Here is a 25,013-nt window from a genome sequence, read left to right on the forward strand (position 1 = left end):
AATACCTAACATGCTCCTGCTCAGAATCCGGGAGCAGCTTGCCAAGGCCCTTACCACCTAACGTTTTAACAAGGATGAATAGGAGTGGCCTGGGACAAGCAATAGAGGGAGCAGCCAGTGCAAAGGCCCTGAGACAGGAAAGTATTTGGAACATCTGAAGGGTTTACTTCTATCTAAGCTGTAAGTAGGTAGCACATGGCTTTGGGTATGTTTAATAGTTAGTAACAGATCTGTGCCTTAAGATCACCCATTCGTCTGGAAAATATATATATAAATAAAACACAATTCATAAACTGAGATGAAGTTTTTATCTATTCACATTAGAGCAGTGATCTCAACAGGGCACAATTTTTCTCACCACCTCAGCAACATTTGCCAGTATCTGGAGATAGTTTTGGTTGTCTGGGGGATTAGATGGGGATGGGAAGGCTGCCATCGGCATCTGATGCGTAGAACCCAGAGATGCTGTTAAACGTCCTACAGTGAGCAGGCCAGCCTCATCAACAAAGAACTATCTGGCCCATAATGTCCGTAGTGCCCAGATTGAGAAACCCTGCCCCAGAGCCCCAAGTTAGATGACAGCATCTTCCAGGCCATTCATTAAAGAAGATCTTTTTTTTCCTGTGATGGAAAGGAAGCAGTGAAACAGAATACTAAGGTTCAGAATGAACCACAAATGCCTAATGTAATCATGAAGCAAATACAATAAATCCGAACATGATGTTGGACTGCTTCCCTGGGTTCTTGAACTTCCCTCAACCTTGCAAAGTTTATACCTTTTCCCTGTTTGTTTCTTTGTTCAATGCTTTGTTTCTCTTGACTGACCTGAATCTACCCACACAGCTTAGAAATTTAGCCACCACCCTAAACAAGAACTCTCTGCAATTACCTTAATGCAGAGTATAAATTCTGTTTCTGGAGTGAATCATGAGATATGAACCCACATAACCTGGCTTCCTGTTACTTTTTTGAATCTCTCTTCTTCCAACAATATGGCCCCCTTGCTGCTCCTCATCCTTGCCCGGTGTGATCCTGCCTCAGGGCCTTTGCACCAGCTTTTCTCTCCTTGGAAAGCTTTCCCTCCAGATTTCTGCAGAGCTCACTTGCTGACTTCTTTCTTGGGAATATCATCTCCTGGAGGTCTGTCTTGTCCACCTATTTAAAATTACAAAGTCCCAGGGCACCTGGGTGGCTCAGTGGTTGAGTGTCTGCCTTTGGTTCAGGTCATGATCCTGGGGTCCTGGAATTGAGTCCTGCATCAGGCTCCCAGGAGGGAGTTTGCTTCTCCCTCTGCCTATGTCTCTCATGAATAAACAAATAAAAAAATTTTTTTAAAGATTTTATTCATTTATTCACAAGAGACACAGAGGAAGAGGCAGAGACACAGGCAGAGGGAGAAGCAGGCTTTATGCAGGGAGCCTGACATGGGACTCAATCCCAGGACTCCAGGATCATGCCCTGGGCCGAAGGCAGACTCTAAACCTCTGAGCCACCCAGGGATCCCCAAATAAAAGCTTTTTAAAAAAAATTACAAAGTCCCACCTCTCCTTCTTCTCCTTGTTTCCACCACCTTCCCTGCTCTACTGTTTTCCCATAGTGCTTACCCAGCATCTAACATTTTATGTGTTTGTTTGTTTTCTTTCATCTCACTCTAGAATGTAAGCTCCACGAGGGCAAGAATTTTCTGGGCTACTCTCCTATCCTGAGCACCTGGATGAGTGCCAGGCTGGGACGAAGCAGGCTCCTGAGAAATACTCCCAGGGTGGGAGAAAGATTTAGGAAGTAGAGAGAAGCAGTCTTAGACTCAACTTAATTCTTAGTTAGACTTTGTGTCACTAGCTGAGGATCCTTGTTATTTCTTTTTTGTGTTGTGATTTGGTCCTTTTGTTTTTATTCACTCACTGCTAATCATATGTTTTTCGTACATATTTGTAGTTTGAATTCTGTTCCCTTTATTTAATCAGAAATTATAGTAATTTATAGAGTAAATTATAGGTGATACAGGTACACATTAAATAATATCTTGCAATACGTAGTGTTCCTTTTATTTTTAGGGAGAATTACAAGCACACATCTCTGAGTCAGATGTTCTGCTAGGAAGAACTGCAAAGACCATGCTCTCTTGAAATGTTTTGTCATTACATTAAATTGACATTTTAGAAAATTCGAAACCTTTTAAAATTCTAGAAAGAATCAATAGGCAAATGCATATCCCTGTTGTTTTAATACATCATGAAAATTTTTGCTTTTCTTCTGTGTAATAGTTACCATTATTTTGAATGACTGCATAATGTGGCATTACGTTATATGTTGCTTTGCTGTGATTTTAAAAATTATTCTGATAATATTGGCTATTTAATTGCTTGTCCTCAAGTCTTCATTTTTATGGATTATAATCACCAATATCTATTAGGCTTTTATTTCATCCTCATAGCACCCCTTGGGACATTACACATTCTACCCCAGACCAGGAGGCTGGAGGTGGCAAGGCTGGGATTCAGTCCCGTACAGGGTGGTGCAGCTGGGTGTCTCTCTAAGCCCATGCATGTTCGCATGCATGTTTTTGTGTCCACTGAGTTATGTTCTTTAACCTACATCCAAGGATGCCAGGTTATACAGTGTAAACATCTTCATGGGCAGTTAGCTGTAGATAAAGTGCTCCTTGAGGTCAAACCTCATAGAAATAATCAATATTTCTCCTTTAGAGCTTTCCCTTTTGACTTTCCTGACTCTTATTAGAAAGTGATCTTACTTATTTTCAAAAAGATGACTCTTGAAAACACAGTAGAATGGGATCTTTTCCACTTTCTGGTGACATTTAGTGACTAGCAGAAGTGCCACAACAGAGTTGGAACTCAAATCCAGGTCTTCTGGTGTCATATCTAGTTGGCTTTTTTGCCGTGCTGCCAGGAAGGGCTGATAGCATGGTTCAGATCTTCTCTAGAAGAGGGAGAACCCAAACCAGTAGTGTGTTCACAGCTCCTTTTATGGCTGTCAGGCCAAGAGAGGAAAGGACACAGGCATTCCGGTCAACAAATGGGCTCGGGATTCTGGTAGCCGACCAGCTGTGAAACATCAGACAAGGTTACAAAGGCTCTCTGAACCCGGAGTTCTGAGTCTGTAGTGAGAGCTGATCACAACCACCTTACCAGGTTGCAGGCCACGTAGGAGCATCGCATTTGGGTGTATTGATACATAGGCATGCATCCTCGGTAGCTCTTATCATGATCATTCTGTTTCTCTGTACAAAATTTCCTTTCTGTCCCAGAGCATTCTTTTTTTTTTTAGATCTTATTTATTTGAGGGAGAGAGAGAATGAGTACAAGCAGGGGGAACAGCAAGCAGAGGGAGAGGGAGAAGCAGGATCCTCTCTGAGCAGGGAGCCCAACGTGGGGCTCTATCCCAGGACCCTGGGATCATGACCTGAGCTGAAGGCAGATGCTTCACCGACTGAACCACCCAGGCATCCCTACCCCAGAGCATTCTGATCAGGGTTTGTTACAGAAAGCAGGACTGTACACAGGCTTCCCAGTGACCATATATCATAATAATATGGCCCAGTGCATTTAAAGAGACCTTTCTAAAAATGTTAAATTGGTGGATGGCATTGAAACAAGCTGCTTTCACCATTTTAGGTCTAGCTAGTATTTCTCATAGCTGACCAGAAATAATGTCTTGCTTAAGTACCAGTCTTAACCATTAGTATAATATGTTTTGGGCCATTTGATATAGCAGCGAAATCCTATCTGCCTACAGGGATGATTTTGAATTTACAGGATTACTGCTGGATCTCATTACTGTATAGAGTATTTCCAAGTTCAGTTTGGAATACTGCTGTGAAATTATTTCTCCTCTAGATTTTGCTATGTTTAAATAGATGAATCTCTAATAAGGGTCTGCATGGCAAAAAATAAATAGCTCATTCTGCAGAAGATGTTTCCTTCCCTCTGGATTTGAAAAGAAGGAAGGAAGTAGAGGGAGAGATGGACATTCTTCTCATCTTGGGGGCCATTTTATGATACTGAGCCAGCTGTTTGTCCTTTAAAGCTTAAAAATCTCTCGTTGTAAAATAGGATAATACTTGCTGTTTATGTTCTTTGGAGAAAAGATGGGTTTTAGGGAGCAATGTCCACGTTGACTTTGTTCCCACATTACATGTAGCTCTGTCACATAGTATCATGATTAACCAGTGTTTGTCCCAAGACACAAATCTGTAGGCTCACTTTTATGAAAATTCATTAATTTTTCAAAAGTAACTTCTTTAAAAGGAAACCTTGACTTGCTGTCTGCAAGGAGTTTAGGTTCTTTCCTGCCTGATGTCTGAGCCAGTGACAATTCCCATCAGGAAGTGTGAGTAGTCCTGGGAGCCCACAATGAGGAAGCTCTTAATTTCTTCACCTAACGGGCTCCACTGCAGAAACTATATTTTTGGCGAGATGCTTACATTCTCTTTGAAGTTAATAGACTCAGTGGCCAGTCTTTGGGGTGAAGATAAATCAAAGTACACAGTGACAGTTCCTTTGCTTCGTATTCAGTTTTTTGTCTGCAAAAGTAAATTATCAATAAATCTGTACTATGTGACAATGTCTAGGACTTACTGGTGTTCTGTAGAAATTACTGGGAAATCAACATTCCTTATAAGGCAACACGAGTAGTTTTAATGTGTAAATTCTAGAAATTTTATACTTGCCTGATTTTCCTAGATTTTGATAGATTTACGGTGAATATGATATTCATCTCTTTTAGCTGACCACATGCAAAAAGAACTTCTATTTCTTGGGGCTCCTGAGTGGCTCAGTTGGTTAAACATCTAACTCTTGATCTCAGCTCAGGTCTTGATCTCAGGGTTGTGAGGTCAAACCCCACACTGAGCTCCATGCCCAGCATGGAGCCTACTTAAAAAAAAAAAAAAAAAAGAACTTCTATTCCTTTTATGTACTCTCCCCCCTTTTTTGAAGGCAGAGGATCCTATGATTCATTTATTAGTTACCAATATTTTTATTTTTTTATTTGCTTTTTTTTTAAGATTTTTATTTATTTATTTATGATAGAGTGGGGGGGGGGGGGCAGAGACACAGGCGGAGGGAGAAGCAGGCTCCATGCAGAAGCCGGACCTGGGACTCGATCCCAGGACCCCAGGATCACACCCCAGGCTGTAGGCGGTGCTAAATCACTGCGCCACCGGGGCTGCCCTAGTTACCAATATTTTTAAAGAATGTTACCAAAACTCTGGATGAAAGAACAAAAACTTAAAATTTTTATGAAACAAAATACTCATTTTTCCAAGTTACCTTCTAGATGTCCCTTATAGACAAAGATCTATTGATATGTATAGAGACTGGTATAGATGTGTATATGCAATATCTCTATATAAATATATTACATGTATATAACACTTAAGCATTTTAGCCATATGTAGATATAATTTATATTTTTATTTATTCCCAATTTAATATCATAAGCAGTTTTCATTTTTCTGCATGAAACATGTAGTTTTAATAATTGGAATTTTCGTGGCAATGCATTATTCTAATGCTATTATCGTTCACTTAACTAATTCTTTAATATTTGATCTATAGGCTATTCCCAGTTTCTATTTACTTACTTTTAGTTATATGAACAATACTACAGAGAACTTGTTGCCTTAATAGCTATTTTGAGTGTGTGGGTGGGGATCATTCCTCCAAGCTAAATTCCCAGAGAGTATAAAGTCAAAGCCTACATGACTTATGGTTCTTAATTAAACTTTGGTCAAGTAGAGATGAGATTCCCAAGTCACTGAAATGATCAACGTGGATGTGAATTAGCAGATCTGAGATCTGGGTAGTTCGGAGTTGCTATCAGATATGTTCTTCCGTAAGAACTATGGTAAATACACTCTTGTCAATTTTTGCACGTTGAATCAGATTATTAGAGAATTTCAGAGAGATTGTTTGGTTCAGTTCCAGACTTTGAGTCTGTCTCAGGGGCTATCCACTGTGATCACCACTAACTGCATAAGAGGGATTTATGGAGATTTGTAGCTCCAGAAGGGGAGTCAGGAGGCTCCGGCCAACATTTACTGGAACCTCCAAATAAACTTCTCCCAGCAGGTGGAAAGTATGGTTCATTACAAAATATTGGCCAGGAGCAGAATCGCTTTTTTGGCAGTGGTTTCTGAAAAGTTCTAGAGGAAACAATTATACAATACCTTCAGTGACTCACTAAAATTTTTATAAACTCAGAGAGTGCTTACAAGACCTCACATTACTTGGAATTGACCAGTTATATTTTTTCCCTGAGGTTTCAGGGATGTTTAAAAATTGATGCTAAAAGAACAGTCGACTCCAAGTTAGGTATTGGGTAGATCCTATTTAGGAACTTAGGGAGGAGCTTAATTTCCCATAAAGAAGCTTTGTAGCATGGACTGACCCTACTATGTTTAGAACCTATTTTTTTTTAAAGAGCTTATTTATTTATTCATGAGAAACACAGAGAGAAAGGCAGAAACATAGGCAGAGGGAGAATCAGGCTTCCTGTGGGGAGCCCAGTGCAGGACTCCATCCCAGGACACCCCAGCTCACCATTGTCAGCGGGGGCCCTGGAGCCCAGCAGTAGTTGGAATGATGCCCTAGAGCTGTGAGATGCAGTGGTCTCTTTATCCTACCCAAAAAGAAACTTTGGGTCCCTCAAACTCCTTTATCACACCCCACTCCAATCTGCATTTCCTCTGATCAGTAAATGGCAGTCGTTTTTAACCTAGATGCTCTGGCCAAAACCATAGGGCACTCAGGGCTTCTTTTTCCTTCACATCCCATCTTCTGTATGATATCATCCTGTCGGTTCTACCTTCAGTAAATGTTCTGAATCCAAACGTTTCTCACCCCTCGTCTGGTCCTCATCATCTCCCCTGGAGGACTGACCCTGACCTCCTAATTCATCCCTCTGCTCCCAGGCTCACCCCATGGTCTAAGGCGCAGCTCCCCATCACTACCTGTGCCACCAGCTGTCCTAGGAGCAAGTGGAGCAGCTTCCTCCCTGGTCCCTCTGCTGTGCCTGCCCTGTTCGTTCGGTACATTCTCCACACGGCAACCCACGCAACCCTGTGATAAGGCACATCAGACCACCTCCTCCCTTCCTTTCTTCAGCCTTTTGGTAGCTTTCCCTCACGCTCACGTGGCCTGGGAAGCCATCTGTGGTCCAGCCCTTGCCTGCTTCTACCTTCTCTCTCATCTCGGTCTGATCACACTGGCATTAGCCGCTGTATGAACACACCAAGCCCTTTCCTGCTTCAGGACATCTCCGCTGCTGTTCCAGCTGCTCAAAAGGATGTTTCCTTCCCCCGACCTTTCAAGTTCATGCCTACATTGTCCAGATCTATCTAAAATGCCCCTGCACCCAACCCTCATCCCCCCACCCTCCCACCCCCATCCCCTTGCCCTCTTTCTCTTACCACTCTGTCCAATCAGTTTTAAAAGGACACCACCTGGCATGAGCAGCAACCTGCACGTGGGGACATGCAGTTAATATGCGTAGAATGAATGACTGAATTTGGTTGTAAGAGCTTTCAGCGTGCGTGTGGGGGGAAGGATTACCACCCCTAAAGTCTCACCCTTGGTCAACCTGGCACTGTGTCTGAAACTTACTGATGGTGATTCTCCTTGTCTGGGTTTGGAAGTAGCAGAAGGGGTCAAGTGAAGGACATGATTCATTCACTGTTTGATATTGATCATTTTAAGATTCTTTCATCCTAAGAGTCATTCAGGAGATGCCTGGCTAGCTCAGTCCATAGAGCATGTGACTGTTGATCTCTGGGTTATGAGTTCAAGCTCCTTCCCCTGCCCCCCAGCATTGGGCATCCAGCTTACTTTAAAAAAAAAAAAAAAAAGAGCTCATTAAGATTCTTCAAAACAATGAGAATTTTAAGGAATATGAAAGAAGGGATTACTCTGAAGAAGGGACAAAAGCCTCCTGGATTCCAGGTAAATTGTGAAGTGTGGAGCGGTCTGGGTAGCAAAAGCCAGCATGAGAATGACAGGAGCAGTGGGGAGAAGGCACACCGGGAGACAGAGTAAAGGCAAGTTGGCACTGGCTGCTGGACCGTGCATGGGGTCCCCTGCCCGGTGCCCAGATGGTCGGTGGGGGATGAGTGGTTAACTAAGCATGACACTGGGAAGTAGGCATGTTAGGAACTTGAAATAAGTTCACTGAAAAGGTATTTGTGTTATAAATGGATTGGAGAAAATGGACCTTCCTGAATAAATCATATTGATTTAATCATTTGACCATACTGGGTAAATCAGAATTTGACTGCCATCACACTTCAAGGTTTATGGTTTGGGATTGGAGTGAGGGAGTGAAGTCCTCCCTGAAGCAGGGCTGACAATGTTTGAGTTTCCTCCAGGGTCCCAATCCATGCCTCTGCCACAGAGATGCAGAGTTGCATTAATTAATCCGGAGTCAGACTTAGAAGCTGCTAGTGTTCAGACCCACCACACTGTGGATTTTGAGGAAATTATAATATTTGTCACAGACATATTTTCTGCAAGCTTCTTTTTTCTTTGCCCTTTTCAAGTCTTGTGTTCCTTTGTTTTCATCTGTGGAATCTGAGTCTTATTTAAAATTCCAGATGGTTGACTGTCCTCAATTGAGTGTTTATTCTCTTATTTTTTCCACTTTGTTTTTGGAAGTGGCTGTTCTCACATCAATGCCATATTTTGCTTTTTTATGGAGTTTTAAAAATTAATGGTCAATTATATATAAATAGAGTAAAAGCAAGCAGCTGTTGTACCTAATTGTGGAGTGTGAATAATAACCATCTTCACAGCCTAAGTATAATCTCTTGCAGTGCAGTAAAACCTTCTTGGAAGCTTTGTCATTGTAGTTTTTCTTTAAGTTAGTGCTTGCTTATTTTAGGTTCCCTGTGATTCTTATCTCAGCTGCCCCTGGTCGCTGGGAGAATCCTATCAAAAAATTGGAAGGATGCTTTTTTTATTTGTATAGGTTTTACCTGTATAGTTTTGAGATTCAACCAAAAAGTTGAAAGGAAAGTAGGTTTAGCTGTCAGCTGAGATACCATCAGGCATTTTCACAAGTCTGTTATTACATCTGAAGAGAAATGAAACATCTTGCTTGCAAGAGAAAGACAGGAGCATTTCTCTGGGTCTCTAGAGATGGCATTTCCCGTCTCTGCTGATAGGAGAAAAGCGCCGTGATGACTTCACTTTGTGGCACCAAAAGACTTATTATCTTTTTCTAGAGAACAATTCCTCTTTATTTAGAGCTCGGAGGCACACTTTTTGGAGACACACTTGCTCACTGTCCAGTGAAGAAATGCTTTGCCATTGTTTGTTAATAAGTAACAAACACATCTGGCAAGCTGGTTTGTTTATTTTTGTAACTGTTAACTAGCTTTTCCGATTGAAGGAGGACACAGATGACTGCTGCCTAGGTCGCTGGATGCCCAGGATGGTCAGGAGGGCTTCGGTTCCACCTTCTGATTTCCTAAGGAATTGGGCAGCACCACGTATATTTGGGTGTGTTGTAGCCAAATGAACTTTAGGAACACATACTATGAGAGATACATATGAAGGAAAGTGACTGACACCTTGATTTTTCCTTACATCACAGGAGACATTAGGATCTCAAGTGTAGTTCTCAGACGATTATTTTAGTTGGATAGAACTGTGCAGGGCAGCCCCAGTGGCGCAGTGGTTTGGCTCCGCCTGCAGCCCAGGGTGTGATCCTGGAGACCCGGGATCGAGTCCCACATCAGGCTCCCTGCGTGGAGCCTGCTTCTCCCTCTGCCTGTGTCTCTGCCTCTCTCTCTCTCTCTCTGTGAATGAATGAATAAAATCTTAAAAAAAAAAAAAAAAAAAAAAGAACTGTGCAGTCCTTTGTGGGAGAAAGCTCGTCAGTCAAGTCAAGCTCCACACCTGTGCTTGAAAAATAAATTCATATTTATTTTTAATATTAAGTGCAAGAGTAGCAAGATAATTTAAGATGTGGGTTTTCAATTAAAATCAGCCCTCATGTTCCCAGAATGTGATCTTTTAGGAAGGGAGGGGAAATCTCTATTGTCTTCAGAGAAGATTTCTTTGATGATAAAGCCGAGTCAACCTTTCCTGGCAGTGCGTGTCACTCACTATCTGCATGTTCTTGTGTGTGCGTTTCCTCTCTAGGTCCAGGACCAGTCTCACATTTTGTGAAAACATTAATTTCAATAGCATGAACCTAGAGTGTAGCTCTGATTTGGCCCTAAGGGGTTTTTTTCCCCTTTGCTTTGGGTCTGTCTAAATCTCAAAATAAAATTGGGGGGAGAATGGGGAGATCTTTTCCACAAATCGCAGAACACACTGATCCTGCTTGCAAAATAAGGGATCGTCCCCTTGACAATTCAAGAACATCATGGTTCTGACCAGGCGGGACTCCCAGAGCCCCTGGGACCTCCCTGGGAGGGAGAGGGCACCGCTCAGCGGGTTTCTCTGCCTTCCTGTCTGTGTCTCCCCGCACCACCGCCAGGGCCTCCCTCAGTCCTGCCCTCCATTCAGTGTTCAAGTGATCTATGTGGCTTTCAGAAAACTCGCCTGCGTTTTGTATTTCCTCCAAAGTTCAAGATTTTCCGAGCTCTGCCCTCAGCTCTACTTCTTACATCCGTGGCCTTCATCCTGTTTCGCTTGTTTATTTCTAACCTTAGACTCAATCTCTGTTTGGTTTCATCCCTGTGTCTGTTACGAAACTGGAGGAATGAAGCCCCCAGGGGTTTCTCTTGGATTCATAGAGACCAAAAAAAGAAAAAAGAAAAAAAAATTGCTGGATGGATAAAACTTGCCGTAAAAAGGAGCTTAAAACAGTGAAAAGTGGTCTCAAAAGAGAGACAAGAAAACAATCCCTTATACAAGAGCACTGTTCTTAAAAAGACAAAATCTGATTTGGTCTCCTCCTTCCTGTCCTCCCGAGTCCCCAGCCCTCCTTGGTGACTTGGGTTCTGGCTTGTGGGGACAGAGAGGTCTGAGGCTGTGCTGAGGAGACCTGTTCCATGGGTCATGTTTTCCACCTGCCTCCTGGCCATGGCACATCCCACCACGGAGGCCTGCCTTGTCCCTCTGAACACAGACAGCACATCCAAGCCCCGTCATCGAAGAGAGGTTGTCTAGTAAAAGGAGCATTCACCTTGCTGTGGAGGGGGTTTAGGAGAAGCAGTAGGGTGCAGAACCCTGGAACTAGTCAGGGTGGGGAGCTGCCATGGCCCCTGGGTCTTACGGGGGAAAGGGAGCATTGCAGGCACTTCAGAGGCAGGTGGGAGTGCTTGGCTGGAGCTGTGGCCTTGAGTTGAGGACCCAGCCAACCTAGAACATCTTAGCAAGAGGAAGCTGCAGATATAGATATAGATACAGATATAGATATAGATATATAAATAATTCATGCCCTCTGATGTGCCCAAGCCTCTGAGGCAAATCTGACAGGACTGGAGGGCAAGGGAGCTTGTGTGTGATCCATGCAGGCCTGCCTCTGGGGACACGGAACAAGGCAGAGAATGGATTTGGGAAATCCTTACCACATTGAGAAAGTTGGTGATGTCACAGATATAGGATATGGCAGGATTTAAGAAACACTGGGGATTGTAGGCCACTGGATGGAAAGAACACCGTTTTCTTAATATTTCCACGTGTTCTCAACTGGTCGTTCTTTTGGTGATCTCATCGAGGCTGTGGCTCTAACCACCCCCCTGCTGCTGATGACGCCCACACTGATCGTGTGTTAGCGTTGACCACTGTCTGAGCTCGCCCTTGGCCATCCAGCTACCTGTTAGGCCTCCACTTGGGGGTCTCTTAGAATGTCAGCCTAACACATCTAAAGCTGTGTCCAATTCCCTCAGGCCTGCCTCTCTCCTAAAGCTCTGACCAGCAACCTCAGAGCTCAGTGTCTGCCCACATCTGATCCTGGGGTTTTCCTGAACAAAGGACACCTAGATTCTGACCCCTGCTCACCACCTGCACTGCTACCCTGTGGTCCAAGTCTCCTGCCTCTAGGGTTGGAGAAAGCCTCCTACCTAGAACCTTCCTTCATAACATGGCCTATACTATGAGTATATACGTCTATACTCAGAGTGAACCATGGCTCCCAGCTCATAAAGATGAAAAGTCTACAAGACTCTATACAGTCTGGTTCTTTCCCCTCTGACCCCCTTTCCTAATATTCTTGAGGCTCACCCTGGTCTAGCACTCTAGGATCCTTACTTAGTCAACACAAGGCCTCAGAGACTTATCTGCCTCAGAGACTTCACAGATAGCAGGAGGAGGGAATTTATTTTAAAATCTAAAAAGGTCTAAGTAATGGAAACATCCATCCACACAAAAGTTTTACAAAAATATTTGCATCAGCATTATTTATAATAGCCCCAAACTGGGAAAGCCCTAATGTTCATGGGCTGTGAATGGATAAAATGTGTATATATCCATACAAAGGAGTGCCACTTGGCAGTAAAAAGAAATAAAGTACTGATACACGTGACAACATGGATGAACCTTGAAGACACTTCTGCTAAGTGGACATTATGTACTAATGGAAACATTATGCCAGTCTCAAAAGACCTCATATTGTGTGATTCCATTCATAGGAAATAATCCAGAACAGGCAAATTTATAGAAACAGAAAGTGGAGCGGTGGTTGCCTAGGGCTGAGGATGCAGGTGGGGACCACAGCTAAGAGATACAGGCTCTCTTTTTGGGAGGAAAAAAATGTTCTCAAATTGTGGTCATCATTGCATCATTCTGTGACTAAACCAAAGAGCATGGAATTGTAGAGTTTAAATGGGTGAATCGTGTGGTATATGAATTCCTTCTCAAAGCAATTAAAAATAAAGATCTAAGTGATTGCTGTCTTAGCAAACATTCCTGTCATTTTTACAAGTGGTGTCTGTAAGTCTTAGAATTCAATATTATCATATCTGAAGTCTTAAAGGGAACTCCGTGACCATTTGCATTTTCACTTCCTCTTTATTTTTTTAACTCTTATGTTTCTTTGGGGTGCATGTGCTAGAGATTCAGTATTTAAATGTGATTGAGGGGCACCTAAGTGGTTCAGTCGGTACAGCACGTGACTCTTGATCTCAGAGTCATGAGTTCAAGCCCCACGCTGGGTGTAGAGCCTACTTAAAAAAAAAAATTAAATATAATTTAAGTGGATGAATTTTCTTCTCACGTGTGAATATGAGAAAAAGGGGGTGCTAATTACTGTGTTTTCTGCTTCCAGTACTTTCATGATGGGCGGAAAGCACAACAGCACATAGAGATCTGCTGGAAGCAACTTGAATCAGTAAGTGAACAAACAACTCAAGAAATGTCTGTAGACTTTCTATTTTGAATGTGGGCTTGAATTGATCAGCCAGTGTAAGACAGAAACAGCGTAAAAAATAAGGCCAAAGAGATGCCTTTAGAGATTTTTCTAATTTGAATCAAACTTGTTTCTAGACACCATCATCGAGGCTAAAATGTTGAGCCCAAAGAGCTCAAGCAGAGTGATTTTCTAATAAACCATGTGGAAAGAACAAAGGTTAGACAGTTTGGGTGGAAATAAATGCAGATTTTAGAATAATTCTTTGAAAATAGGACATGTAACAAATCAGCTCAGAGGAGAAAGCTCTTTGGGGGATTTAGATAAAATTATACCTTCTCATAGGAATCTTGAGGTTTCATTAACAACTGCTCTCCTGCCACCACTTGCCTCTACTTTCAGAGTAAAAGACGATTTGAACGTGACTGCAAAGAGGCGGACAGGGCACAGCAGTACTTTGAGAAGATGGACGCTGACATCAATGTAACCAAAGCAGATGTTGAAAAGGTGAGGTGAAAGTGAGAGCTCCTCTTTCACTTCCTTTCTGCGTGCCTGTCGCGCCTCCTCCAGACTGCCTGTCCCCTGGCTCTCCTTGCTGATGTCACTCCAAAAGCCCACTGAACCTAGGATCAGCTGTTAACATTTTGTGTCACTTGTCGTGGGGACCAGAAGCTGACTTCTGGGGAGTCTCCAGTGTTAATGATTGGGGTAGTTTGTTGGCCTGCATAGTCCCAGGATGATAACACAGAGGCTTAGCCCAGGAGTGGCTGGGGTGGGGTGGGGGAGCTTCCGGAGGCTGTGGCTTTCCCTTAATGGCTTTTCAAAGAAAAAAGTCAACCCCTTTAATAGCCAGAGCAGACCAGCTCAACACCATCTGGAAGAGCTCGGCTTGCTTATAATGCTTCCGCTAGGGAGATAAAGGGACTCGCAGGCCAGCCTGACTTGCAGTTGATACACTCAGGTTGTTGGCAGGTTGTGTCCCATCAGGCGCTTTACTCCAAATGGACTTGCGTTGCAGTTAGGAATATGATAAAGCGAGTACTGTACCTTCTTGTGGTTTCATATGTGTTTTTCCCTCGAAGCTGAATTTTCTTTTTCTAAAAGTCATCAATACAGTGTAAACAACATTAGGCTGTTAAAAGACTGTATTCATCCCATGGCTTCCCCGGGGCTGTTTTGGCATCTTGCAGCATCATGCTTTACGTGGGGAGAAGCCCAACAGTTTTCATAGATTTCTTTCACTTTTGCCAGATTCATGAGAGATGAGTTTAGTTGAAAAACAGTATAGATTGTTTAGTTATTTGTCCAAGTCTGCCAATTCCTTGCTTAAAGCCTACGTTTATATTAGCACACCTTCCTTGAGAATTATCTAATATATTAAAATACACACCCTTGGTGTCTCTATTTGAGCTTGAGTGGGGATACTTTACCAAAAGATATATTAATGTGCTGATAAAGTTACCATAAGTTACCATCAATTTGTTATAAATTCCTATGAAATCGCCCAGTCCCCAAAGGATTTAAAATGTGACTCATAAAATACGTTGATCCAGAGTTTATCAAAAAATTGTTCGGGGCTAAATGAGGTATGTCAATATATGTATAACATACCTAGCAAAGGTATGCATCCTTTATCAAATATTTTATTATCCTAAAGGTAAGATCACAGTGATTTGTATTCATTTAAAGATTTTTTTTTTTTTGAAATTATTTTTTAGGAGCACCTGGGTGGCTCGGTGGTTGAGCAATTGCCTTTAGCTCAGGTCATGATCTCAGGGTCCTGGGACCAAGTCCCACATCGGGCTCCCCACAGGGAACCTGCTTCTCCCTCTGCCTGTGTCTCTGCCTCTCTATGTCTCTCATGAGACATAGAATAAATATGAATAAATACATAAAATCTTAAAAAAAAAAAGAAATTACTTTCATGGCCTTTTCTTAACATAAAACCTATCCATGCTTATTATAGAAATACCTGAGGGTAGCCCGGTGGCTCAGCGGTTTAGTGATGCCTTCAGCCCAGGGTGTGATCCTGGAGACCTGGAGACTAAATAAAATCTAAAAAAAAAAAAAAAAAAAAAGAAAGAAAGAAAGAAAGAAAGAAAGAAAGAAAAGAAAGAAAGAAAGAAAGAAAGAAAGAAAGACCTGAAACTGCAAACAGCTAAAGGGGGAAAAATATAAAACATCCAACTATTGTTAATAAAAGTTATTTTACCTTTCAGAGACTTTTCTTTAAAAAAAAAAAAAAAGTATAAGTACAGTGTAAAGAATAAGAACCAAAAGAACACTTTTAATCTAGAAGCCAGCTTAAGAAAGAAAATCTTATTGATGCCTTTGAAGTCTGTCCCTAACTTCCTGTTCCTGATCCCCCACCCTACAGGTATATTTTATCTTTAATTTGGTGTTAATCGCCTCCGTGCTGTTTGTCCCAACTTTACCACAGGCATATGTATTTCCAAAGAGCATATTTATAATTTCTTCCATTATGTAAACAAAATCATACTTTCATTTATTTTTTTCAGACTTGATTTTTTTCATTCATTATTATGTTTTTTTACTTAATTCACATGGAGTATAGAGCATGTGACTTTTATACATTAATGTTGGAAGCAGATGCCTTGCTAAACTCTTTTTATCTCCACTTTGGTTGTTTTTGTTTTTGTTTTTGTAGGGACAGTCCTATCACCAGCAAATAATGACAGTTTTATTTCTCATCTTTATTTTTCTTTTTTTAAAGATTTTATTTATTCATTCATGAGAGACACAGAGAGAGAGACAGGCAGAGACACAGCAGGGAGAAGCAGGCTCCATGCAGGCAGCCCGACGTGGGACTCGATCCCGGGTCTCCAGGATCATGTCCTGGGCTGAAGGCGGCGCTAAACTGCTGAGCCACCCGGGCTGCCCCTATTTCTTTCTTTCATTTTTTTTTTTTTTTAAGATTTATTTATTTACTTATTCATGATAGACACAGAGAGAGAGAGGCAGAGACACAGCAGGGAGAAGCAGGCTCCATGCCGGGAGCCCGACGCGGGACTCGATCCTGGGCCTCCAGGATCGCGCCGCGGGCCAAAGGCAGGCGCCAAACCGCTGAGCCACCCAGGGATCCCCTGCCCCTATTTCTTATTTTTAAATCCTTATGGTTTTTCTTTGTTTTTCTTATCTGGCTCTGTTGGTCATAACCGCCCTTATGCTGGCGGAAGCAGTTGTAATGGCCCTCCTTATCCTGATTCTTGATTATGAAGAGAATACTTCAAATGTTTCTCCATTAGCATGATTTTAATAAAGCCTTTATCAAACTAAGGGATTCCTTTCTTTTCCTTTTTTGTCGTGAAGTTTTTCTTTCAACTTGACTTGATATTGAACACTATCAAATACTTTTTCTGTTTTCTTTAATCCATTAATACTATAGATTACACAGTTGGTTTTCTTATATTGAACCAAATTAGCAATCCTGTGACAAATCCAACTAGGTGGTGATGGTTTTTTTTAAATGCATAATCTGAATCTGTTTTGTGAATATTTTACTTTAGAGTTTTGAATCTTTTCTCATTGAAACTGATCTATAATGTTTCTCTTTCTTTTCCGCCCTAGTTTGTTTTACTTATTAGTTTCAAAATAATGCTTTTTCCCCCCTATTCTCTGAAATAATGCATGTAAATTGAAATTGTTTCTTGAATGTTTCATAATACTTCACTGCGGGAAAGTCTCTGACTACTGAGTCAATTCCTTCATTGTTGTCTGCTTCCTCTTTGGTCCATATGGCAGGTTGTATTTTTCTAGATATAGACCCATTTATTCTAAGTTTTCAAGTTTATTGCCTTCAGGTTGCCTATAATATTCTCTCACCTTAGTGTTTGCTGCCTCTGTTGTTGTGTCCCCCTCTTTACTGACTCCTAATATTGCTTATTTATACGATTTTCTCTTTTCTGAAATCATTTTTATTCACGTTTTCCGAGAACCCCAAACTTATCGTTGTGGAACTTCCCTTATCTATTTTTATTTTCTATTTCATTTAGTTTCTTTTTCTTCTTCTTCTTCCTTTTCTTTGGATGTATCCTCTTGCCCTTTCAGAAATTTCTTTCTTCTTGCCGACCTCATTTCAGGTTTCATCTTTTGTAGTGTGAATGTTTAACACATTTCTCAGGGCGCCTGGGTGGCTCTGTCGGTTAAGTGTCCAATGCTTGATCTCAGCTCAAGTCTTTATCTCAGGGTCATGAGTTCAAGCCTTGTGTTGGGAGTCTACTTTAAAAAGAAAAGAAAAGAAAGTAGCACATTTCTCATTCACATACAATTTTATCTGCAACCCACAAATTTTGATATGGAGAGCTACTATTGTTTATTTTGAGATACTTTTCATTTCCTTTACTGTTGAATCTCTCCTGTGATTTATTTGGAAGCCTATTTAAGAATTTCCAACTGTGAAAAAAAAAAAAAAAAGAATTTCCAACTGTGGGTACTTGGGTGACTCAGTCGGTTAAGCATCTGCCTTGGGGTCAGGTCATGATTTGGGGTCCTGAGATCAAATCTTGTATCAGGCTCCCTGCTCAGTGGGGGTCTGCTCCTCCCTCTCCCTCTGCCCTTCTCTCAGTCTCTCAAATGAATAAATAAACCTTTTGTAAAAAAAAAAAAAGGTAAAAATTTCCAATTGTATGACATATTTAAATTTGTCTTTTCATTATTGATCTCTGTAATTTAATTGCATCATCATTCTAGGAAGTCTGAGTTTGAGTCTTTGGTGTTTGTTGAGACTTGTTCTATGGCCCAATACATGGTCAGCTTTTACCAGCATTCTGTAAATAATTGAAAAGAATGTGTATTATCCATCTTTACATATTTTCATTAGATCCAATATGCTGAGGATTTATGCAAATCTTCCCATCATGAAGATTTTTTTTAAAGATTTTATTTATTTATTCATGAGAGACACAGAAAGTGAGGCAGAGACATAGGGAGAGAAGAAGCAGGCTTTCCTAGGGAATCTGATTTGGAACTCAATCCCGGGATTCCAGGATTATGACCTGAGCCGAAGGCAGACATTCAACCACTGAGCCACCCAGACATCCCATGAAGATTTTTTTTTTTTGCCATTTGTTATATAATTTTTTGAGACAGATGTGTGACTTCTGTATGCCTTGCTTTTCCTGTCTGTAGAATGGGAACACAAAAGAACAGGACTGATGAGAGTATTCACTGCGTTAATCTTTACACTTACACTTAGGTCTATTGTAAAGTTATTTTATTAAAAAATAAATTTGAGGGCTGCCTAGCTGGCTCTTGATCTCGGGGACGTGAGTGTGAGCTCCACGTTGGGTGTAGAGATTACTCTTTTAAAAAATTAAATAAAAAAAAGAAAGCCTTTAATAAACAAATAAATTACTTAATTAATTAATTTTATAACTGTAATATCTTTAGTGTGTTTTGACTTTTCATGCATGTGTAGTGAACTTCTTTCTGCAGTTATGCTTTCAGCCTTGAAATCTGTTTTGCCTGTTTTATATCAGTTCTTTGGGCTAGTGTTTGCCTGGAGAATCTCCCCGATACTTTTACTCTACATGTTTTGTTTCTTTGTCCTCATATTTAGATGGGGCCCTCATAAATGGCACATGGCTAGATTTCTTTTTAATTCAGTCTGATGGTCTTTGTCTTTCCCTGGAGAATCTGGCTGGATTCATGTATACTGACCATCTCATTTTCTTTTCTCTTTGTCTCATTTTCCCTGTGTTTTCTTACCTCTTGCTCTGATACTCTTTGTTTCTTGCCTTCTTGCATTTTGAAATTTTTGTTTTGTTTACTTTCTTCATTCCATATTTTTACCTATACCACTTTGGAGATTATGTATTCCCTTTCTGTGCTTCCTAGACATTTTAATGTACATATTCAGCTCAAACTATGTAGTCTTTTAGGATCTTTACTAATGTTTTCCCATCCAACACTTTAACTAAACTAGCTCCCTTTGACTACTGTAATTTATTTGTGAGTATTTGGGGTTCAGTTATACAAGTTAGGCTTTTGTAATTTCATACAGTCCTGTAAGTATGCCTTCTACTTTCTGTGTTTACCATTTCTTTTTGTATCTGGGATCTTATTCCTTCTTCCCAAAGGGCATCCTTTAGAACTGCCTTTAGCAGAGATTTATTGCAGTAAAATCTGTTTTTGTTTGATTGGAATGGTCATCACTCTCATTCTTGAAAGACGATTTCTCCATGTATACAATGTCAGGGCAATTGTGTTGTACCTGGAGGAGGAACTTAATTCCACCATCTTCTGGCTCTCATTTGTGTTGAGAAGTCACAGTGAGCAAGAAGTCAGTGTGACTGTTAATACTTTGAAGATAATATCTTTTCTTGGTAACTACAGAGATATTTTTTGGGTCTTTGTTCTTCACTGAATTTCACTATAATGTATCTAACTGTGAATTTCTTTTTCATGTTGCTTTTGATTCAGTGAGTTTATTGGCTCTTGGTTAGAGTTTTTCCAAAGATGTCTATCTCCCATTCTGCTATTTCTTCTGGAACTCTGATTATAAGGTGCAGGTTAAAACTTCTACTCTGTATCCTTTCTGCCTATTATATTAACCTGCATTTATATTTCTCATCTTTGTCTCTCCCTGCTGTACTCCATCTAATTCCTTCAGATATAATTTTCATTTCACTAATTCTTTATTAAGCTGTGTCTAATCTGTGGTTTAATGCATCCCTTAGTTCTCTCATTTCAGTTGTTACATTTTCACTTCTAGAAGTGCCTTTAGGCTCCCTTTAAAATCTGTGTAGTCTTTTTGTTATTTTCTGGTGACTTTGTCACACTTTTATGTCATATTTTACTTCTTGATTTTATATTCCCTATTTGATTGATTTCAGTATCTATAATCTTTGTGAGCTTGATTCTTCAATTTGTTGTTTCTGCTGACTTGCTCATGGTGACTTATTTCCTTGTGTATTTTGTGATACATACATTTCTGCTATAATCCCATGCATGCATTGCTGCAAACCTTCCATTATGCAAGAACACTTCTAAAAATAACAAACATTGTTTCTAGGGAAAATAGGCCTAGAAACAGATCACTCAACAGTTAGAGAATTTTGTAACCAAAATACCAACCAAACAACAACCCTACTAAAACTAACCATCTGTATCGAGCATCATAACTCTTGTTTTTGAGATGTGTGTCCTTCCAAGTATTAGGACCTTCAGAGATATAGGTCCTTGGGAGCATTCATTTCTAATGAGACTACTTTCGTCAAAATGAGAATTCTGATCCAAGAGGTAGTTTTTGGCAGTTATCCATCATTTTCACACAGCAAGAAATATCTTCCCAGTTAACATAAACATACCGTGAAAAATTGCATATGGTTGGCAAGGCTTGTGTGTTATACCAGTGTCATGGCCCTATGTTTCAGTCCTATAAAAAAGTATAAATCACAGCAGAAAAATATGTGAGGCACACAGAACAGATGGCGTGATTATGAATGTGTGTTCCTTGGGATTTTTATCTGTGGCCTAGGTATAAAATGGGTTCTCCGGGAATCTGGCATTCCCTAGGGTCGCTACCAAGCCAGGACTGCATCAATCTAAATTTCGAGCTTGGGGTTTGAGATCCACACATGCTGTGTGAGTTCTGGCCCTTTATGTGGTTTAGAAATTTCCACAATGATTTTTTTTTTCTTTGTTTTTCTCCCTCAGGTCAGACTCAAGTTAGTTATCAAAAGTCCAATTGCTGAATCCAGGTACGGATTTAGGACTTTCTGATAGGTCCTGGCCAAATTAAATTATTCTCCTTGACTATTTTGCTATTTCCAAGGATATATTACTTTTTCTTATCCTGAGAACATCATCTTATTATTTTTATGCAAGTACCACTTATCTCCTCTCCAAGGATATGATAAATTACCCGATTTTAGCATCACAAACATTGAAGCAGGTAGAGCAGTGTCAAAACATTGGAATTAGTTATTTTGCCTAAGAGTGTGACTTGGAACACTATAATTTCCCCAAACAGCAGTTTGACTGTTGTATCAATGCTCTGCTTTATCGCTGGTTAAGCCTCTTCTCAGTATCAAGCTGAAAGGATGTGGTGTTTCAGTTCTTATTGCTATATATGTAATTTCCCATTGTGACTTCTGACAGTCTTTGAATCTAATATAAATGTCTTTTCCCCCAGTTTCTGCAAATGATTAACTTATCCAATTATATTAGAAATAATTCACCTCCTCTTGTGCAGCAGTCAGTTCTGCAACACTTGGAATGATATAACTGTGGTTACAAAGACACAACTCTTCCCACTATTGGCAGAATGGACTTTTCTAAATTGTGTTTGTGTTTGATGATCCAGGTAATGTGAATTATATGTGCATGCATCTTCTGAGCTACTTAGGATCTAGGTTTCAGCCTGATTCCTGCACTTTTCATAAACACCGTGTTGAAATCACCTAAACCTGTCCAAGTCCGTGTGGGGCAACAGTAGACTTTTGCTTCATGTTCAGCATCAGTATGCGGCCAGATATCTAGTAATTTGTTTGTAAGAGGGTTTGTGTTGTCCATGAGGCACCCAGCTTAACTAAAAATAAATTTATATTTATAAAATAGACAATTAAAAAAACTGGTCGTTTTATCTCTGGGCAAGTTAATAGATTTGGATGCTGTGAGGATGCCATGTTCCTCAGAGGAATGATGAGAGAAGGAACGGTTTTTATTGGTGATAAAACTCAAGGAAGTGGGGTCCCTGGGTGGCTCAGCGGTTTAGCGCCTGCCTTTGGCCCAGGGCATGATCCTGGAGTCCCGGGATCCAGTCCCGCATGGTGCTCCCTGCATGGAGCCTGCTTCTCCCTCTGCCTGTGTCTCTGCCTCTCTCTCTCATTCTCTCTGTGTCTCTCATGAATAAATAAATAAAAAATCTTTAAGAAAGAAAGAAAGAAAGAAAGAAAGGAAAGAAAGAAAGAAAGAAAGAAAGAAAGAAAGAAAAAAGAAAAAAGAACAAAGAAAAAGAAAGAAAGAAGAAAAGAAAAAGAAAGAAAGAAAGAAAGAAAGAAAGAAAGAAAGAAAGAAAGAAAGAAAGAAAGAAACTCAAGGAAGTATGCAAAGTATCCCTTTGCCAAGATGCAGCTGTCAGAAAGTTTTGAACTTGAAGACTTAACATGAGTTCTAGTGATTAGGAATTAGGTGATAGGGATTTGCAAAAGAACCAATATATGTTAGAATAGGTATGACCCATGTGCTTAAGTAGAAGGTAAAACCAGCACTTTCCTTCCTTTTAATGAGGTGAAAAATATATCCTTACTATCTTTCCTGTAATATTGAGATGTCAAAGGACTGCAAGGGAACATGGAAAAATCAAACCATCTGTGTCTTACTCAAATATAGAATTCTCCTCTAAAATAATAATGAGGATAAGATGAAAGTATTCTATGCTGTCACACCTTCCCCAATCCCAGGCCCTCCTCAGAAGCAATCACTCTTGCCACTTGGTATGTATCCTTCTAGAATAGAACTATTCCTAAACATAGTTTTTTAAGAATGCCTGGGTGGCTCAGCAGTGGAGTGTCTGCCTTTGGCTCAGGGCATGATCCCGGGGTCCTGGGATCGAGTCCTGCATTGGGCTCCCTGCAAGGAGCGTGCTTCTCCCTCTGCCTGTGTCTCTGCTTCTCTCTGTGTGTCTCTCATGAATAAATTAATAAAATCTTTTTTAAAAATGTTTAAAATAGTTTTTAATTGGGGCACCTAGCTGGCTCACTTGGTAGAGCATGCAAGTCTTGATCTTGGGGTCATTAGTTGAAGCCCTACATTGGGAATAGAGCTTACTTAAAAAAAGAAAAGTTTTTTTATTGAGGTGAACCTACATACAATAAAGTGGCCACATCACAAGTGGACAGCTCACTGAGTTTTCAAACATATGTGAAATCATGTGCTACCATCTAACATAGGAGACATTTCCAGAACTTCCATAGGCTCCCTTGAACACTCCCCTGCCCCAAAGGTAATTATTATTCTGACCTCTATCATATATTTGTTTAGCCTGCTTCTGTACTTTATACACATTATTCAACAGATAGTCTTCTGTCTGGCTTCTCTGACTCAATATTATGTTTGTGAGATTCATATTTTGTTGCATATGGTGATAGATGGTGTTGCCCATTTTTTATTGCCATCTGGTGTTCCACGTGTGGATATACTACAATCTGCTTATCCATTCTCCTGTTCATGGACATTTGGATTGCTTCCATACTGAGGCTAAATTAAGGAAGAAGCTACCATGAACATTTTTATACATGTCTGTTGGTGGACATGGTCTCTCACTTTTCTTGGGTATAGGTGTGTACCTGGCTCTGGTTGCTGTTATAGAGCTCGACAAGGTGGCTGTACCAATGGACACTCCTCCAGGGGCTGCTCCTCATCTTCACCAACAATAGGTGTTATCGTCTTTTTATTTTAGCCTTTGGGATGAGTGAAGAGTGGAATCTTGTAGTGGTTTTAATTTGCGCTTGCATTTTCTTGATCAAGAATGATGTTGAGCATTTTTTTGAGCCATGTGAATAACCTGTCTTATGAAGTGACCAAATCTTTTGCTCATTTTAAAGTGGATTTTCAGGGTGACTGGGTGGCTTAGTCGATTAAGTGTCTGCCTTCAGCTCAGGTCATGATTTCAGGGTAGTGGAATCAAGCCCTGCGTCAGGCTCCCTGCTCAGCAGGGAGTCTGCTTCTCCCTCTACCTTTGCCCTCCACCCTGCTCTTGCTTTCTGTCTCAAATAAATAAATAAATAAAATCTTTTAAAAAAATAGATTTTCGGGATCCCTGGGTGGCGCAGCGGTTTGGCGCCTGCCTTTGGCCCAGGGCGCGATCCTGGAAACCCAGGATCGAATCCCACATCGGGCTCCCGGTGCATGGAGCCTGCTTCTCCCTCTTCCTGTGTCTCTGCCTCTCTCTCTCTCTCTATGTGACTATTATAAATAAATAAAAATTTAAAAAAAAAACAAAAAATAATAGATTTTCTTCTTTTTGGTATATAGACATTCTTTATGAGTGTGTATATGTATGTGTTTATACATATGTTCATAGGTATGTATATTCTTATACAGTATGCTTTTGTGTCTGGCGTCTTTTGATGAACATGACTTACCAGTTTTAATGAAGTCCAGTTTACCAGTATATTTTTAAAAGATTGGTACCTATTGTTTTCTGTTTAAAATATCTTTACTTATTCCAGTAAAATCTTTTGGTATACCTTTAACTGATAGGGGGGTGATGTTTATCTTATAATTTTCATCATTGCTATCAAAATATCCTTGCGCAATGGAAAAGCCTCGACACGCAGAATATTATTGTTTCCAAGTCACACATTTTTAAGGATCATACTTATTAGTACAGAGAGCCTGTCTTTCCCTGGCCCCATCTCTCAGAAGCCCGGCGCCATCAGAACTGACATGGTGCCAAAGGACCGTTGTTCATTGACACCCTGAGCAATTAAACTCTTCATCTAGTCTCCTTTTTTCTTTTTCTTTTTTTTTTTTTTTTTAGGTTTAGAGCTTAGTGTGTAGACAAGTGGGCAATTCAATGGAGTCAATATTTCAACCTTTATGTAATTTGGAGATTACTTTGAGAGAATCAGAATTCAAGCATTCACTTGTTTTAGAAAAATGTTTCTACTCATTCTTTTCTTGCACTTTGCTTCTGCTTGGTAGAACTTTTTATCCAACTAAATTCTGAATTT

The 25,013-nt window shown here is 40.5% G+C and overlaps 1 protein-coding gene across 42 annotated transcripts in view; it reads left to right on the top strand.

The window, feature by feature from the left end:
• Window positions 1-25,013, top strand: part of FNBP1 (formin binding protein 1) — a 153,074-nt gene that overhangs the window by 79,749 nt on the left and 48,312 nt on the right. For all 42 annotated transcript variants that reach the window (XM_072748388.1, XM_072748383.1, XM_072748378.1 and 39 more), the window contains 2 exons: window positions 13,234-13,296; window positions 13,717-13,821. In XM_072748388.1, the coding sequence (XP_072604489.1) occupies window positions 13,234-13,296; window positions 13,717-13,821 (168 nt within the window). The remainder of the gene's footprint in view (window positions 1-13,233; window positions 13,297-13,716; window positions 13,822-25,013) is intronic.

Source organism: Vulpes vulpes, chromosome 2, assembly GCF_048418805.1.
Source record: "Vulpes vulpes isolate BD-2025 chromosome 2, VulVul3, whole genome shotgun sequence".
NCBI classification, from domain to species: Eukaryota; Metazoa; Chordata; class Mammalia; order Carnivora; family Canidae; genus Vulpes; species Vulpes vulpes.